Source organism: Mustela lutreola, chromosome 8 (genome assembly GCF_030435805.1).
Source record: "Mustela lutreola isolate mMusLut2 chromosome 8, mMusLut2.pri, whole genome shotgun sequence".
In the NCBI taxonomy this organism is placed as follows: domain Eukaryota; kingdom Metazoa; phylum Chordata; class Mammalia; order Carnivora; family Mustelidae; genus Mustela; species Mustela lutreola.
In genome coordinates this window covers 98,718,666-98,734,034 of record NC_081297.1, presented here as the reverse complement: position 1 = coordinate 98,734,034, position 15,369 = coordinate 98,718,666, and the positions used below count along the sequence as shown (strand labels likewise).

The 15,369-nt window shown below is 37.2% G+C and overlaps 1 protein-coding gene and 1 pseudogene across 10 annotated transcripts in view; one reads left to right on the top strand and one right to left on the bottom strand.

Moving 5' to 3' along the window:
• The first annotated feature begins 118 nt into the window (after positions 1-118).
• KLRG1 (killer cell lectin like receptor G1) overlaps positions 119-15,369 on the top strand; it is a 341,170-nt gene continuing 325,919 nt past the window's right edge. For 2 of the 10 annotated variants that reach the window (XM_059186197.1, XM_059186198.1), the window contains exon 1: positions 5,884-6,054. In XM_059186197.1, coding sequence (XP_059042180.1) covers positions 6,011-6,054 — 44 coding nt within the window. In that variant the 5' untranslated portion in view covers positions 5,884-6,010. The other 8 variants (XM_059186205.1, XM_059186202.1, XM_059186203.1 and 5 more) reach the window with 8 other exon arrangements.
• LOC131838204 (small ubiquitin-related modifier 2-like) lies at positions 12,053-12,693 on the bottom strand (annotated as a pseudogene).

Below are 15,369 nucleotides of genomic sequence, written 5' to 3'. Positions count from 1 at the left end.
TCGCGTTTCTACCAATGGGGTCCCAGAGTCCCGCCCCTGAGCTTCTCTACTCGCGGAGTCGCTCGCGGAGTCACGCGCGGTCACGCGCCGGCCAGCTCCCAGAAGAGGGTACGCGAGGGCGGGCGGCGGAAGCGGAAATTGGGAAAGGAGGCCGTCGGCCAGGCTTCAGTGGGAGCTGTAGTTCTCGCCCCGGGTCTCTTCCTGTCGGTGTTTCCCGTGCCGGTTTGCCGCCGGCGAGAGGCGCTGTTTCGCCGTCGGCCTGCGTCGAGGCGCGTTGTCTTCAGGATCGGCATCTAGAGGAGAGTGGACAGCGATTGGGTCGCGGCTTTCTTAACGACACCTTTGTTCTTTATTTCCTTTCTATACTTGAGTACCTTGGGGTCTGTTGTTAACCTGGTCATCCCGGTCATTCTGCGTAAAACACGGCAAACAGTTCTGCTCACCGGAGGTTTCGCGGCATTTTGCGTGCTGAGCCCTCCGTAACCGATTCTGTTCAGCCCACCCTGTCCGCATTCCTGGTGTCCTGGGGAAAGAACTATCCTCTTTTAGTCTGCGTGCCTTTGCCAAGATCCTCCGCGGTTTCCCTCAGGTCGGTCTGAACTCGTCGCTTGCTCAAGTCCTGCGCGTTCCTGGAACTCGGTTCAGATGCTTTTGCTCCCGTGACTTTCTGGATTTTAACGCTTTTCGGAATGAAGAACTCCTTCCTCTTAAGTGCCCGCTTGTTGCCTCTACTTGGTTTTAACCGGATTCCATGCTGCTTTGACTCTTGCGTTGCTTTTGTGTGTGTCCCCCTCTCTTCGCGGGTAGGGACTGGATTTTGATGCGTCCTTCTCACCAGAGCTAGTACAATGTTTTGAATCCAGTAATAATGGAAGCGAATACGTGCATGGTTCTGTGGTGCCGGCACTGTTCTAAGTGCTTAAATGGGAATTGATTGATTTAATCTTAAACCTAAGCTTTCAATTTTAAAGCTGATGGTGGCTAAGGAACTTAACTCTGGTTGCCACGTCTATTAAGTTAACGTTGTCAGTATTCAGGTTCCGTAATTGAGGCGTAAGTTAGTTATATGTGCATGTAGTCTTCAGAGTCGAAGCTCTCACGCAATACTTTATGCTCACTGTTTAGGATTCTGCATTTGTTTATTGATTGGTACATTCAGTTCAGCCAAGGTGGTTATCATGTCTGGGTTGGGTTTGAATGTGTTCTCAAGAAAAATATAAACAAATTAGGGGCTCCTGGGTGGCTCAGTGGGTTAAAGCCTCTGCCTTCGGCTCAGGTCATGATCCCGGGGTCCTGGGATCTAGCACCACGTCCGGCTCTCTGCTCAGCGGGGAGCCTGCTTCCCTTCTCTGTGCCTTCCCTGCTTCGCTCTCTGTGCCTGCCTCTCTGCCTGCTTGTGATCTCTGTCAAATAAATAAATAAAATCTTTTAAAAAATCTTAAAAAAAAGAAAAATATAAGAAAATTTAAAAGTTAATCTCTTTCTAATAATAAGAGTAATTTGTAATCAGAAAATACAGAGAAGGACAAAATAAAAATCCAAAACCCACAAAGAGGTTATGTATTTCTCTCAGGAATGTGTTATCCATTTCCTTCTTAAAAACATTTAATGTAATCAAAGTTTTTCTCTATATCGCTAACTTTACAAATAAACTTTTAATTTTTTAATTTTTGTTATTTTAAAGATTTTCTTTATTGATTTGACTGAGAACACAAGTAGGCAGAGAGGCAGGCAGAGAGAGGGGGAAGGCAGGCTCCCTGCTGAGCAGAGAGCCCGATGCAGGACTGGTCCCAGGACCCTGGGATCATGACCTGAGCCCAAGGCAGAAGCTTTAACTCACTGAGCCACCAGGCGCCCCACAAATAAACTTTTTAATGGTTGCATAATATTTAGGTGCATGGATTACTGCTTAAGCAATTCCATTAGAGTTAGGTATTTAAGGCATTTCTACTGAATTTTTTTTTTTTTTTTTTCAATTCATTCAACATATAGTTACTGAGCAGTTAGTTACACTGTTACAGATTTTGGGTGATGAATGGGAGAAAATAAAAGACAAAAATCTCTTTTACAATGAGCTTTCATTCTAGCATTAATGTTCTTTTGTTGGTGAATTCAAATTTTAACTTCAGAAATCTTGCCTCTGGTCATTGCCTACAGTCGTGTTGGGCTTGAGGGAAGGTAGGTTGTATGTTGGAAATGGTGAAAGGTCCAGCAACACAGTTGAGTAGGATGAATAATTTGTCTTATGTAGTAGGAGTGAGAAGGAGGGAGAGACCTCCCTTTCCATCCCTTACAAATAACTTGGGTTACTTCCCTGCTTCTCAGCCTTTAGGGCTGATTATGGAAACTATGTATGTCAGGGACAAAACTGAAATTAGCAGGGTTTTTGCTTTTTTGCTCTGTGTCTGTCTAGCCTTATCATTAACAAGAACACCCTCCACACTCTACCCACACCCACACCCCCTCCCACATACAATTGCTCACTTTGTTTAGAAAGTTCTGTGACTTTTGTTCTAAAATCATATGTTAAGGATGCCTCCTGTTTAGTATAAGCAGAGGAGGGGAAGATGCTGGAAAGATCTAGTGCTTTCCACTTTGTACATGGAGGATATATTCCAAGATCCCTGAAACTAGGAACAGTACTGAGCCCCATATATACTGTATTTTTTTTCTTATACATAACCTATGATAAGGCTTGATGTGTAAGTGAGGCATGGTAAGAGATTAATGACAACAATAATAAAATAGAACAATTATAACAATATGTGAATGTGGTGTCTGTCAAAATATCTAACTGTGGGGTGCTTGGGTGGCTCACTGGGTTAAACCTCTGCCTTTGGCTGAGGTCATGATCTCAGGGTCCTGGATTCCAGCCCTGCATCGGGCTGTCTGCTCTGTAGGGAGCCTGCTTACCCCCTTCTCTCTGCCTGCCTCTCTTTCCTACTTAAAATTAAAATCTGTCAAATTAAAAAGAAATTTAACTGTACTGTACTCCTCCTTCTCATTGTGATGGTGAGAGATGATACGCTCACATGATGAAAGGAAGTGAGGTGAATGACATACAATTGTGATTTAAGGTTAGGTTGTCATTGACAGATAAGTCAGGAGGAGGATCATCTGCTCCCAGGATGTGGTTGACCTTGAATAACTGAAACCATAGAAAGTGAAACTGTGTCTAGGGGATACTACTGTATCCTGAATTCTTCCATCAATTCGTTGCTTTGATAATTTTCCCCGTCTACTTTTTTGTTAACTCTGAGCTGGGAGGTTGGGAATGGCTTTTTAAACCTCTCAATAGCTTCCTTCTGTATGAGTTTTGCATTGCAGGTTTTGCTCTGGTTTTACTATCAAATCCAGCCTGCTCACAATTTCTGATCTACTCAGGGATATTTCGAAATTTGTTGGTAGATTCTTAATCCTGTTATGCATGTATTTAGTTTGCTGTCTTGAATTGGATTTCAGTTTTGAATTTTTATTGATGCTTTCCTTTTAAAACATTTAACATATTTCAAGGACTAAATACATTTTTTGGTTTTGGTAATTTTCAACTTTAATATAATTTAACATTTTTAGAATAGATGCAAGAATAGAAAAAAGAACTCTTGTATTCACTTCACCTTGATTTACCAGTTGTTTACAAGTCGCCCCATTTGCTTTATTGGTCTCTCCCATTCCTGTAAACACACACACACACACCACACCACACAATATATACACACTCACGCAATGGTTTATTTTGAACAATTTGAAAGTTGCCCGTTACTGTTAAGGACATTAGTGTGTTTTTCCCAAGAATAAAGACATTCTCTTAACTTATTACAGTGTAATCATCACAATTAGGAATATAACATTGGTAGGATATTATTACCTAATCCATGGCCCATATTTAGATTTCATCAGTCATCCCAGTAAATATGCTTTGTAATTATTTCTCATTCCCCAACCACAGAGTCCAAGCAGGAGTCACACATTGCAGTTAGTTGCCATTTTTCTTTGTCACTGAAATTTTGAAAAGTACAGGTCACTTAATTTGTAAAATATCTCTCATTTTGGGTTTTCCTCGTGATTATATTTAGGTATATGTTTTCTTTTTCTTTCTTTTTTTTTTTAATGTTTTTAAAAAGATTTTATTTATTTATTTGACAGAGAGATCACAGGTAGGCAGAGAGGCAGGCAGAGGGAGAGGAGAGGGGGAAGCAGGCTTCCTGCTGAGTTGAGAGCTGGCTGCGGGGCTGGATCCCAGGACCCTGAGACCATGACCTGAGCTGAACGCAGAGGCTTAAACCACTGAGCTATCTAGGCACCCCTAGGTATGTGCTTTTTGATAGGACTAAGAAGTGATGTGTCCTCTTATCAGTCAAGATGCAATTAGAAGACAGATACCAGACCAGTGATTTTAAGGAAACATTTAATATAGACTTGTTTTCTAGTAAAGAATAATTAGTAAGAGGGGCTCAACAAGGACTCTAGGTTATAGAGAAGTTACACAGAAATAACAACTGGGGCGCCTGTGTGGCTCAGTGGGTTAAGCCTCTGCCTTTGGCTCAGGTCATGATCTCAGGGTCCTGTGATCGAGCCCTGCATCGGGCTCTCTGCTCGGTGGGGAGCCTGCTTGCCCCTCTCTCTGCCTACTTCTCTGCCTACTTGTGATATCTCTCTCTCTGTCAAATAAATAGATAAAATCTTAAAAAAAGAAAAAAAAAGAAATAGTAACTACAAAATGCAGCTACTACCTCTGGGCTGAAGAAGAGTTAGCAAGGAAGTACCTTAGAAGCTTGAAGAAGTGCTCGCTTCCCCAACCACGAGGTAGAGATTCAGGCCTGTGAAGAGATGGTGTAGTTCCTGCCACAGGAACATGCAGCCCACTGATGAGATAACAGATAAATTGCTGGAGGGTGTGGGTTGATGTCGACTGCCAGTGGGAGCCTCATTTTGTCATTTTGACATCTCCCCATCACGTTTGGAGCAAATTCTTTACTTTTGGGTATACAGATATTCCCTGTTTATCTTGTATTTTAATTATCCTAGAATCAGTCATTTCTCCACAGGAGCCTGGTTCCTCTTAGTGGAGAGTGGTGTTGAAAAACCAAGATCTGATTACAAGGTGTGTTTGTTGCTACTTTTGGGTCACTGCTTTAGTGCCTCTAGGCAGAGTTAGGAAATCTATATATATTTCTAAGAGTGAGAAACTGCTCCCATTACACAATATATTTATACATTTGTTTACAGACAAGAAAATACAGGAAGTAGCTTTATAACTGATAAACCATACCAATGTGTAAAGCAAGCCTATTGGAGTTCAATATTTGTTTGAAGTTTCATTTTTTTGTTGTTGGTGAGGTACAATTTATCAATAATGAAGTACACAACTCATAGGTGTATAATTCAATGAATCTTAACAATGCATCGTAACTGTAGCCACCTTGTAATCAAGATTTAGTCGATTTTCATCACCCAAGAATATTTCCTCATGTTCCTGTCTAGGATTTTCATTACAGTGTTGCATAGAAATGATAAAATTAAACATCATCCTGGCTTTGCTCCTGGGATAAACCGCACTTTGTCATGATGAATTGTCTCTTGTATTTTTCTGAATTTCATTTGCTGATATCTTTTCAAAGATTTTGAAGTCTATATTCATGAGTGTTCATGAGTCTAGTTTTGTTTTTTTTTTTTGAAGATTTTATTTATATATTTGTCAAGGAGAAAGAGAGGAAGAGCACAAGAGAGCATAAGTGGGGGAGCTGCAGATAGAGGGAGAAGCAGGCTCTCCGCTGAGCAGGGAGCCCAATGCAGGATTCTACCCTAGGACTCTGGGATCATGACCTGATCCAAAGGCAGAGGCTTAACCGACTGAGCCACCCAGGTGTACATAATCTTTTTTTCTTGTAATTCTTTGTCAGTTTTGGTATCAGAATCATGATGCTGCCTAAAATAAGTTGGAGTGTATACTTTCATTTTCTATTTTCTGAAGGAATTGTGTTATTTATTCTTCGAAGCTTGATAGAACATGCTATTGAAGTCCTCTGAGCATGAAGCTTTTTTAATGGGAAGGTTTGTATTAAGAAATTCAGTTTCTTTAGTAGAGCCATTCAGAAATTTCTGTTTCTTGTTGTGTTAGTTGGTAAATTGTGTTTTTCTTTCTTTCTTTCTTTTTTTTTTAGGAATTACTATACATTTAATTTATTTGAACTCTTTATAAATACAAAAAATTAAAAATCAAATACATTTTCATTTGCTAATATTAATTATCATTATGAAACATTATCCTATAAAATCTGTTATCTGTTTATATTCTCTACAGACTTTAAAAAAAAATTCAGTTAATTAACAGATAATGTATTATTTCTTTTAGAGGTAGAGGTCAGTGATTCATCAGTATTATATAACACCTGGTGGTTTTCAAGGAATTTTTCCATTTTATCTAAATTGTTAAATTTTTTGGCATACAGATAGAATATTCCCTTATTACTCTTGTAGTGTCTTTAAAATCTGTAGTAATATACTTGCTTCATTCTTGATATTCATAGTTTGTCTTTCTTTGTTTCTTGGTAAATTTTTTTAGAAGTTTATCAGTTAATAATCTTACCAAATAACCCAATTTTTATTTGCTTATTGTTAATTTTATTAATTTATATTAAATGTATTATGTAACATATAAATGTATATATTATATAATAGTAAAATTTTGTTCATTTTTCTGTTGGTTGTGGTTAGTTTTTTAAATATTATTTGTTTAGAATTTAAAATTCCCGACCTTTATTCTGATTGCTTTGGTTTTAATTTGTTTTTCTTTTTTATCTTCTTAAACCAGAAACAGATTATTTATTTCAAGTATTTCTTCTTTTTTAGTCACTTAAAGCTCTAACATTCTAAGTTACTGTTTTAGCTTTGGTCTACAAATTTTTGTAATTATTTAGTTTTTTAAATAATTTCTAATTTTGTTTATTATTTCTTTAACCTATGGATTATTTAGAATGTGTATGTGTGTGTGTTTTAGGTATACAAAAAGTCATGTTAATTATTCAAACAGAACTTAATTTTTGAGTGTACATGTAATGATATGATATATGCTTACATTTCAGAATGATTACTACAGTAAGTTAAGTCAGCATCCATCACCCCAGTTACCAGTTTTTTTCTTATAGTGAGAACTTCTGAGATCTGCTCTCTTAGCAGCTTTCAAATATATAATACATTATCATTAACTATAGTCACCGTGCTATACGTTACATCCCCATGACTTACTCATGTAATTGGAAGTCTGTACCTTTTAACTAACTTTACCCTCCTCTCACCCCCTACAGCTGGCAACCACCAATCTCTTCTCTCTAAGAGTTCAGTGTTTGTTTGTTTGTTTGTTTGTTTTTTAAATCCTACATATAAATGAGATCATACAGTATTTGTTTTTCCCTGTCTGACTTATTTCACTTAACAGTACCCTCAAGGTCCATCCATATAGTCAGAAATGACAGGATTTTCTTCTTTTTTTTTTAATGGCTAAATAATCCGTTCTGTATATACACCACATTTTCTTCATTCATTCATCTATCAGCTGATACTTAGTTTGTTTCCATGTGTTGGCTATTGTGAGTAATGCTGCAGTGAATGTGAGAGTGCAGATGTATTTTGATATAAAAGATACAAATGGTAGTGATTTTGTTTTCTTCAACTGCATACCCAAAAGTGGAATTATTGGATCATATGGTAGTTCTACTTTTTAAGGTGGCCTTCACACTGTTTTCCATAATGGCTACACCAATATCATTCCCATCAGTAGTGCCCAGGGTTGCCTTTTCCTCACATCCTTTCCAATACTCTAATAAACACTTGTTATTTCTTGGTTTTTGTTTCTGGGTTTTTTTTTTCGCTATTTTAAAAAAAGATTTTATTTATTTGAAAGAGGGGGAGGCAGAGAAAGAGGGACAAGCAGATTCCCCACTGAGCAGGGGAGCTTGATCCCAGGACTCTGACCTTGATCCTAGGATTCTGAGATCATGACTTGAACCAAAGTACCCAGGTGCCCCTGGCTATTTTTAGAAGTAGTCATTCTAACAAGTAGGAGGTCATACCTCATTGTATTTTGACTTTTATTTCTCTGATGATTATAAGTGTGTTTTAAAATTTTTAAGTATTTAGGAACTTTCTAGATTTTTTCTTGTTATTGATTCTACTCTGGCTCTAGAACACATCTTTAAGATTGTAACATATTGAAATTCATTAAAATTTGTATTAGTATACATAATTTACTTGGTAAATATTCCGTTTACACTTGAAAGACACGCATATTCTGTGGTTATTTGATATCATTTTGTTGGATATACTTCAACTAAGTCAAGATAGTTATAGTATTGTTTAAAAATTTTTACTGATTTTTTTTGTCTAGTTGTTTTATCAGTTATTGAGAAAAGGGTGTTTAAATTTTCAACTATAATTATGGATTTGCTTATTTCTTTTTTAATTCAGTGAGGTTTTGCTTCAAATGTTTTGAAATTGTATTTTTAGGTTCATACTCAATTTGCAGTTGTTATGTATACTTGATGCTGTGATTCATATAACTATGAAATGTACCTGTTTTTACTTGTCAATTTTGTTGTATATTAATAGAACCACTTGTGGTAGGCTAAAAAATGTCCCCCATTCCCACCTCCAAAGATGTCTATGTCTAATACCTGGAACCTGTGATTACATTTCCTTACATGGCAAAAGAAACTCTATAGATACAATTAAATTAAGAATCTTGCATTGGAGATTATATTGGATTATCCAGGTAGATCTAGTATAATTGCAGTGAAGCAGTAGAGTAAAAGTTAGAAAAAGGAGATATGATGATGGAAACGGGCATTGGGGTGGTACACTTTGAAATAAGAGGAAGGGGCTGCAAGCCAAACAATTCAGGCAGCCTATAGAAGCAGGAAAAATTGGGGTACATGGGTGGCTCAGTTGGTTAAGCCTCTGACTCCTGGTTTTGGCTCAGGTCATGATCTCAGGGGTGTGAGATCAAGCCCCACATGAAGCTCTGTGTTCAGCACAGAGTCTGCCTGAGATTGTCTCTTTCCCTCTCCCTTTGCCCCTTCCCCACTCATGTTGTCTCCCACTCCCCCCCCAAGTAATACATAAAAAAATACCCCCCCTTTGAAAGATGCAGGACAAATAAAGAAAATGAATTCTTCTCTAAAGCTTCCAGAGGAAAGCAGCCTTCCAACATTTTCATTTAAAATTTTTGACATGCAGAACTGTGAAAGAATAAAGGTACATTGTTTTAAGCCACTGTGTGGTATTTGTTACAGCAACATTAAGAAACCTATATACCACTTCAGGTTCCTTTTGCTTACTGTTTGCAGGTATCTTTTTCTATACTTTCTTTCAACCTCTTTGTGTTATTATGTCTACAGTGCATGTGTTATATACAGCGTATTGTTATTTTTTTTGCTTTTTTCCCTTGCGTTCCAATCTCTGCCATTTATTTGATGTATTTAGTGCATTTATGATGAATTCAGTTATTGATATGGTTGGCACTAGGTCTGTCATTTTGCTCTTTGTTTACAGTTCATCTTGTGTATTTTATTTCCTTTGTTTCTTCTTTCTTTTAAGGAAGTTAAGAAAAACACAATCTTTTATATGTTCCTATGTACTTATCATTTCTGTTCTTCTTCAGTCTTATAAGTCTACATTTTCATCTTGTGACATTTCTTTTTAGTATGAAGAGCTGCTTTTAGCATTTCTTATGGTGCTAGACTGCTAATGACAATGCTATGTTTTCTTTAAATAAAAGTGTTTTTTTCTTCCTCTTTATTTTTGGTGGATGTGTTTGCTGGATATAGAATTCTGGCTGGTAGTATCATTTACCACACACCCCAGATTTATTGAGATATAATTGACGTATAACATTGTATAATTTTAAGGTATACAGTGTGATGATTTGATACATGTATATATTGTGAAATGATTACCACATAAGTTACTACATCCAACACCTCACATAATTTTCTCTCTTTCTTTCTTTCTTTTTTGTGGTAAGAACATTTAACAGTCACTCTTAGCAAATTTCAAGTATACAATATAGCATTGTTACCTGTAATTCTATGTGGTACATTACCACTTATTCATCTTATAACTGGAAGTTTATACCTTTTGACCTACATCTAATTTGTTTTACCCCTCAGCCCCTGGCAACCTCCATTCTCTTTATTAATATGAGTTTGGTTTTTTTATTTTCTTTAATATTTTTTTAAGATTTTATTTATTTATTTGACAGACAGAGATCACAAGTAGGCAGGCAGAGAGAGAGAGAGAAGAGGAAGCAGGCTCCCTGTTGAGCAGAGAGCCTGATGCGGGGCTCGATCCCAGGATCCTGCAATCATGACCCAAACCAAAGGCGGAGGCTCCAACCCACTGAGTCACCCAGGCACCCCGAGTTTGGTTTTTTAAGATGCTACATATAAATGAGATTATGTAGCATTTGTTTTTCTCTGACTTATTTCCCTTGGCATAATGCTCTCAGGGTCCATCCATGTTGTCACAAATGGCAGGATTTCTTTCATTTTTAATGCCTTAATACCATTCCATTATATATGTATATGACATTTTCTTTATCCATTCATCCTTTGATAGGCACATAGATGGTTTTCATGTCTTAACTATTGTGAATAATGCTGTAGTGAACAAGAGGGTGCAGATACCTCTTTGACATTATGATTTAATTTCCTTTAGCTACATACCCAGAAGTGGAATTACTGGATCATATGGTGGTTCTGTTTTTAATTTTTTTTAGGAACTTCCATGTTGTTTTCCATAGTGGCTGTACCAATAGTATTATTATTTTACCTTTTAAAAAATGGAGTTCCATTGTTTTCTCCTTCTTGGTTTCTGATGGGAATTCAGCAATCATTCACGTTATTATTCCCCTCTGTTAATATGTTGTTTTTCTCTGGCTACTTGCAATATTTTCTCTTTATCTGGTTTTCAACAGTTTTGTTATGATGTTCTTAGGTGGGATTTCCCTTATATTTATCCTGAAAGGGGTTCATTGAATATCTCATATCTGTACATTTTGCACTAAATTTGGGAAATATTTGATCATTAATTCTTCAAATTGTTTTCCTGCTCCAGTATTTTTCTCCTCTTTTTCTGGGGCTTCACTTATAAGCACTTGATATTGTCCTGCAGATCATTGAGGCTCTACTTATTTATTTTTTCTGTTATTTATATTGGATAATATCTAGCAATCTATCTTCATATTCCGTTGACCTTTTCTTCTGTCCTCTCCAGTATGCCAATAATCCCATTCAGTTGGTTTTTTTTTAATCTTTAATTAATTTTTAATTTTGGGGGGCTTTTAATTTTAGTTTTTAAAAAATTATGGGTCATGATCTTTTTTTTCATTAAAAAAAAAGATTTTATTTATTATCACAAGTGGGCAGAGATGCAGGCAGAGAGAGAGGAAGGGAAGCAGGCTCCCTGCTGAGCAGAGAGTTTGGGGCTCCATCCCAGGGTCTTGAGATCACAACCTGAGCCAAAGGCAGAGGCTTTAACCCACTGAGCCACCCAGGCACCCCCCCCCCCCATTTTTTTTTTTCATTTTTTAAAAAAGATTTTTATTCATTTATTTGACAGAAAGAGCGAGAGAGGGAACAAAAGTAGGGGGAGTGGGAGAGGGAGCAGCAGGCTTTCCACTGAGCAGAGAGTCCGGTGCAGGGCTCAATGCGGGCTCTATCCCAGGACCCTTGCCAAAGGCAGATGCCCAACCAACTGAGCCACCTAGGCGCCCCTTTTTTTTTGCTTTATTTTTTATTTCTTGTTTCTTTTTTTTTCTTTTTTTTTTTCATTTTAAACAAGAAGTTTAAACAACAAGATGCTTGACTTGAAGGGAAAACTATCTAGGATTCATTTCTTTTAATTTATCCCTACTTAAAGACAGAGTGCCCTACATGTAACAGCTACATATAAAAAAGTCATAAAATTGCTCTTAGTTTTATAATGATAAATGAAGAACATTAAAATTCCCCAATCGAACAAGGTGTGCAAGGATTTTTGTGTTTTTGTTTTTTTGTTAAACTGTGAGAACAAAATAACTTACTGGGATATAAAGATAACAGCTGACTGAGCATGCGACTAATGGAGAGAGTGGGTATTTTCACAGAAGCAGTATTTCCCTCCATCCCATTTCCATTTGATGTTGATCAAAACATACCACTGGCCATTTACTTAAAAAAAATGTGATACGCTTGTGCACATACACAGTTCCTTTATGTACAATAAAGGAATAGGGAAGGGGAAAAAGAAAGAATAGAGAAAACTACTGTAGCAGTCAGGATGTGGTAGAACCCAATTGTGGCTTTCTAATTGAGAATGTCTTTTTGGTCTAGAGGAATGGAATTCTGGAGTAAAGCAGCAGGTTCCCTGTTTAGTAGACACTCCTATCTGCTGCTGGAACACATCAATTGTATCTTCCGCCTCCATTTCCAACTGTGCAGGTGTGTCTGTTTCATTGACTGGCTGCCTATCAAATCAGAATCTGATCTGCCTCGTTGACAAACCCTGTCGTTCACAATAGGCTTTCATCAGTTTGTTAAGTGGTGTATGCTTCTTAATCTTAAACTGCACTACAGAACCATCCTGCCCCACCACCTTCAAACTAATTTGATCTTTGTTCTCAGTCTTGTCTCCTTCCTTGGGCTTTTTGTTGGCCATGCAAGCATGAGTCTCTTCTGCTGTCGCTTCACAAAAGAGGTATCAGGTCATCACCAAACGAGCACACAAGCAGCACCAACCATATTCCTTTCTGATTAAGAATTTTACTTGGTTCTTTCTGTTTCCCTGCAGTGGTTCTTCATCTTCTAGTTCAGTATGACCATATTTTCCTCTTGTCTTTGAGCATATTTATACAGCTATTAAAGTCCTTGTTTGCTGATTCCAAAATCTATGTCATTTTAAGTTTCTTTTTAGTTATTTACTTTTCTCTGAGTGGTGGCCCACAATTTCTTATTTTTCTGCATTGTAATACTTTTTTATTGTATGCTGGACATCAAATACATTATAGGGAATATGCATTATGTTGTCTTTTTTTAAATAAAATTTTTATTTGGGAATAATGTCAGATTTTTAGAAGATAGTACATAGCAATTTTTTATATCCTTTACCCCATTACTTCTAATGTTAACATATTAAATAATCATTTAATCATTGAATCAAAACTAAGAATTAATAACTGCCCTACTTTTATTAACTAACTGCAGGTTTTCTTTGAACTTTACCAGGTTTTCACTGATGTTTGTTTTCTGTTCCAGGATCTAATCCAGGATACTGCCTTGTATTTATATTTCCTTAATCCTCTGGTCTGTTGTAGTTCCTCAGTATTTCCTTATTTTTCATAACCTTGATATAGTTAAGAGTACTAGTCAGGTATTTAGTAGACTACTTCTTTTTTCTTTTTAATTTATTTTTTATTTTCAGCATAACAGTATTCCCTGCTGAGCAGAGAGCCCGATGCAGGGCTCAATCCCAGGACCCTGGGATCATGGCCTGAACCAAAGGCAGAGGCTTTAACCCACTGAGCCACCCCGGTACCCCAAGTGTCTGACTCTTGATCTGAGATCCTGATCTCGGGCGCTGATTTCAGGGTAATGAGTCCAAGCCTAAAAAAAAAAAAAGAAAAAAAGCCAAAAAACCCCCCAAACAAGAAAAAAAAAAAGCAAAAATAAACGGGGGACTATGTGAGATTAAGTAGTTTTTGCACAGCCAAGGGAACAACAAAATGAATGGGGATGTCAATTAGTATAGCCACTATGGAACAGTGGCTATATATGTTTTGAAAAAACATAAAAAATGGAACTACTGTATGATCCAACAATATCACTTCTGGTTGTATATCCAAAGGAAATAAAATCACTATTTTTGAAAAGATATCCACACTGCCATGTTCATTGCAGCATTATTCATAGTAATCCTAATATAGAAGCAAACTTAATGTATGTGGATAGGTAAAGAAAAAATATATATTTATATACACTGTATATATGAGAATATATATATAGAACAGAAAATGATTCAGCCTTAAAAGAAGAAAGAAATCCTGCCATCTGCAACAACATAGATGAAACTAGAGGAATTATCTATGTCAAATAAGCCAGACCAGAAAGACAAATTTTACATGATCTCACTATGGGATCTAAAAAAACGAAGAAAAGGAAAAAAGTATTGAACTCATAGTAACAGAGTAGAAAGGTCATTACCAGAGGCTAGTAAATGGGGGAGAAAGGAGATACTGATCAAAGAGTACAAGCTTTCAGTTACAAGGTGAATAAGCTCTGGAGACCTAATGTACAGACAGCATGGTGACTGTACTTGATGGTAATGTATTAACAAGAGAGTGGATAAACAAACTAGTCTGGTCTATCCATAGGTTGGAATATATTCAGGATAAGAAAGAATGAATTATTGATACACACTTCAATATGGATGAGTTTCCTTTTATGAAAGACTTGGGATAGATACAAACTAATTTATGGTGACAGAAGGCAGATCAATGGAGGCCTAGAGAAAGCGGAATGGGAGGGGCAGAAGGGCAGTAAGAGTACACAAGTAAATTTTCAGGGATGACAAATATGTTTACTTTCTAGATTGTGGTAATAGTTTCACTGATGCATGCATATATGTTAATTGTACCTCAGTAAAGCTATTAAAAAATAATGTATACTTGAGGGGCCTCTGACTCAGCCACAGCGTCTGACTTTTGATCTTGGGGTTGTGAGTTCAAGCCCCTTGTTAGGTGTGGCAACCTACTTAAAAAACAAAAATTTGAATTTTGTTAAGAGAGTAGATTTTGGGGCACCTGGGTTGCTCAGTTGGTTAAGTGTGTTAAGTGTCTGCCTTTGGGTCAGGTCATGATCCCACAGCCCTGGGATTGAGTCCCAGATCAGGCTCCCTGCTCAGTGAGAGCCTGCTTTTCTCTCTCCCTCTCCCTCTGCCTACCACTCCCCCTGCTTGTGCGTGCGCTCTCTCTTTCTCTCTCTCAAATAAATAAATAATAAAATCTTAAAAAAAAAAAGGTAGATTTCAGCATAATCCCACACCCCCACACAGAGACGGTAACTGTTGGAAGTGTTGAATATGTAAATTAGTTTGTGGTAATCGTTTCACAATGTGTACTTACATCAAAAGTTCCACATTAAATGCTTTACATAGATACATTTTCCCCCCAATTAATTAACATATACTGTATTATTATTAGTTCCAGAGGTAGAATTCATCAGTTGTGTATAACACCCAGTGGTCATTGCTTCAAGTGCTCTCCTTCATGCCCGTCACCCAATTATCCCTTACCTCCTACCCACCTCCCCTCCAGCAACCCTCAGTTGGTTCCCCATG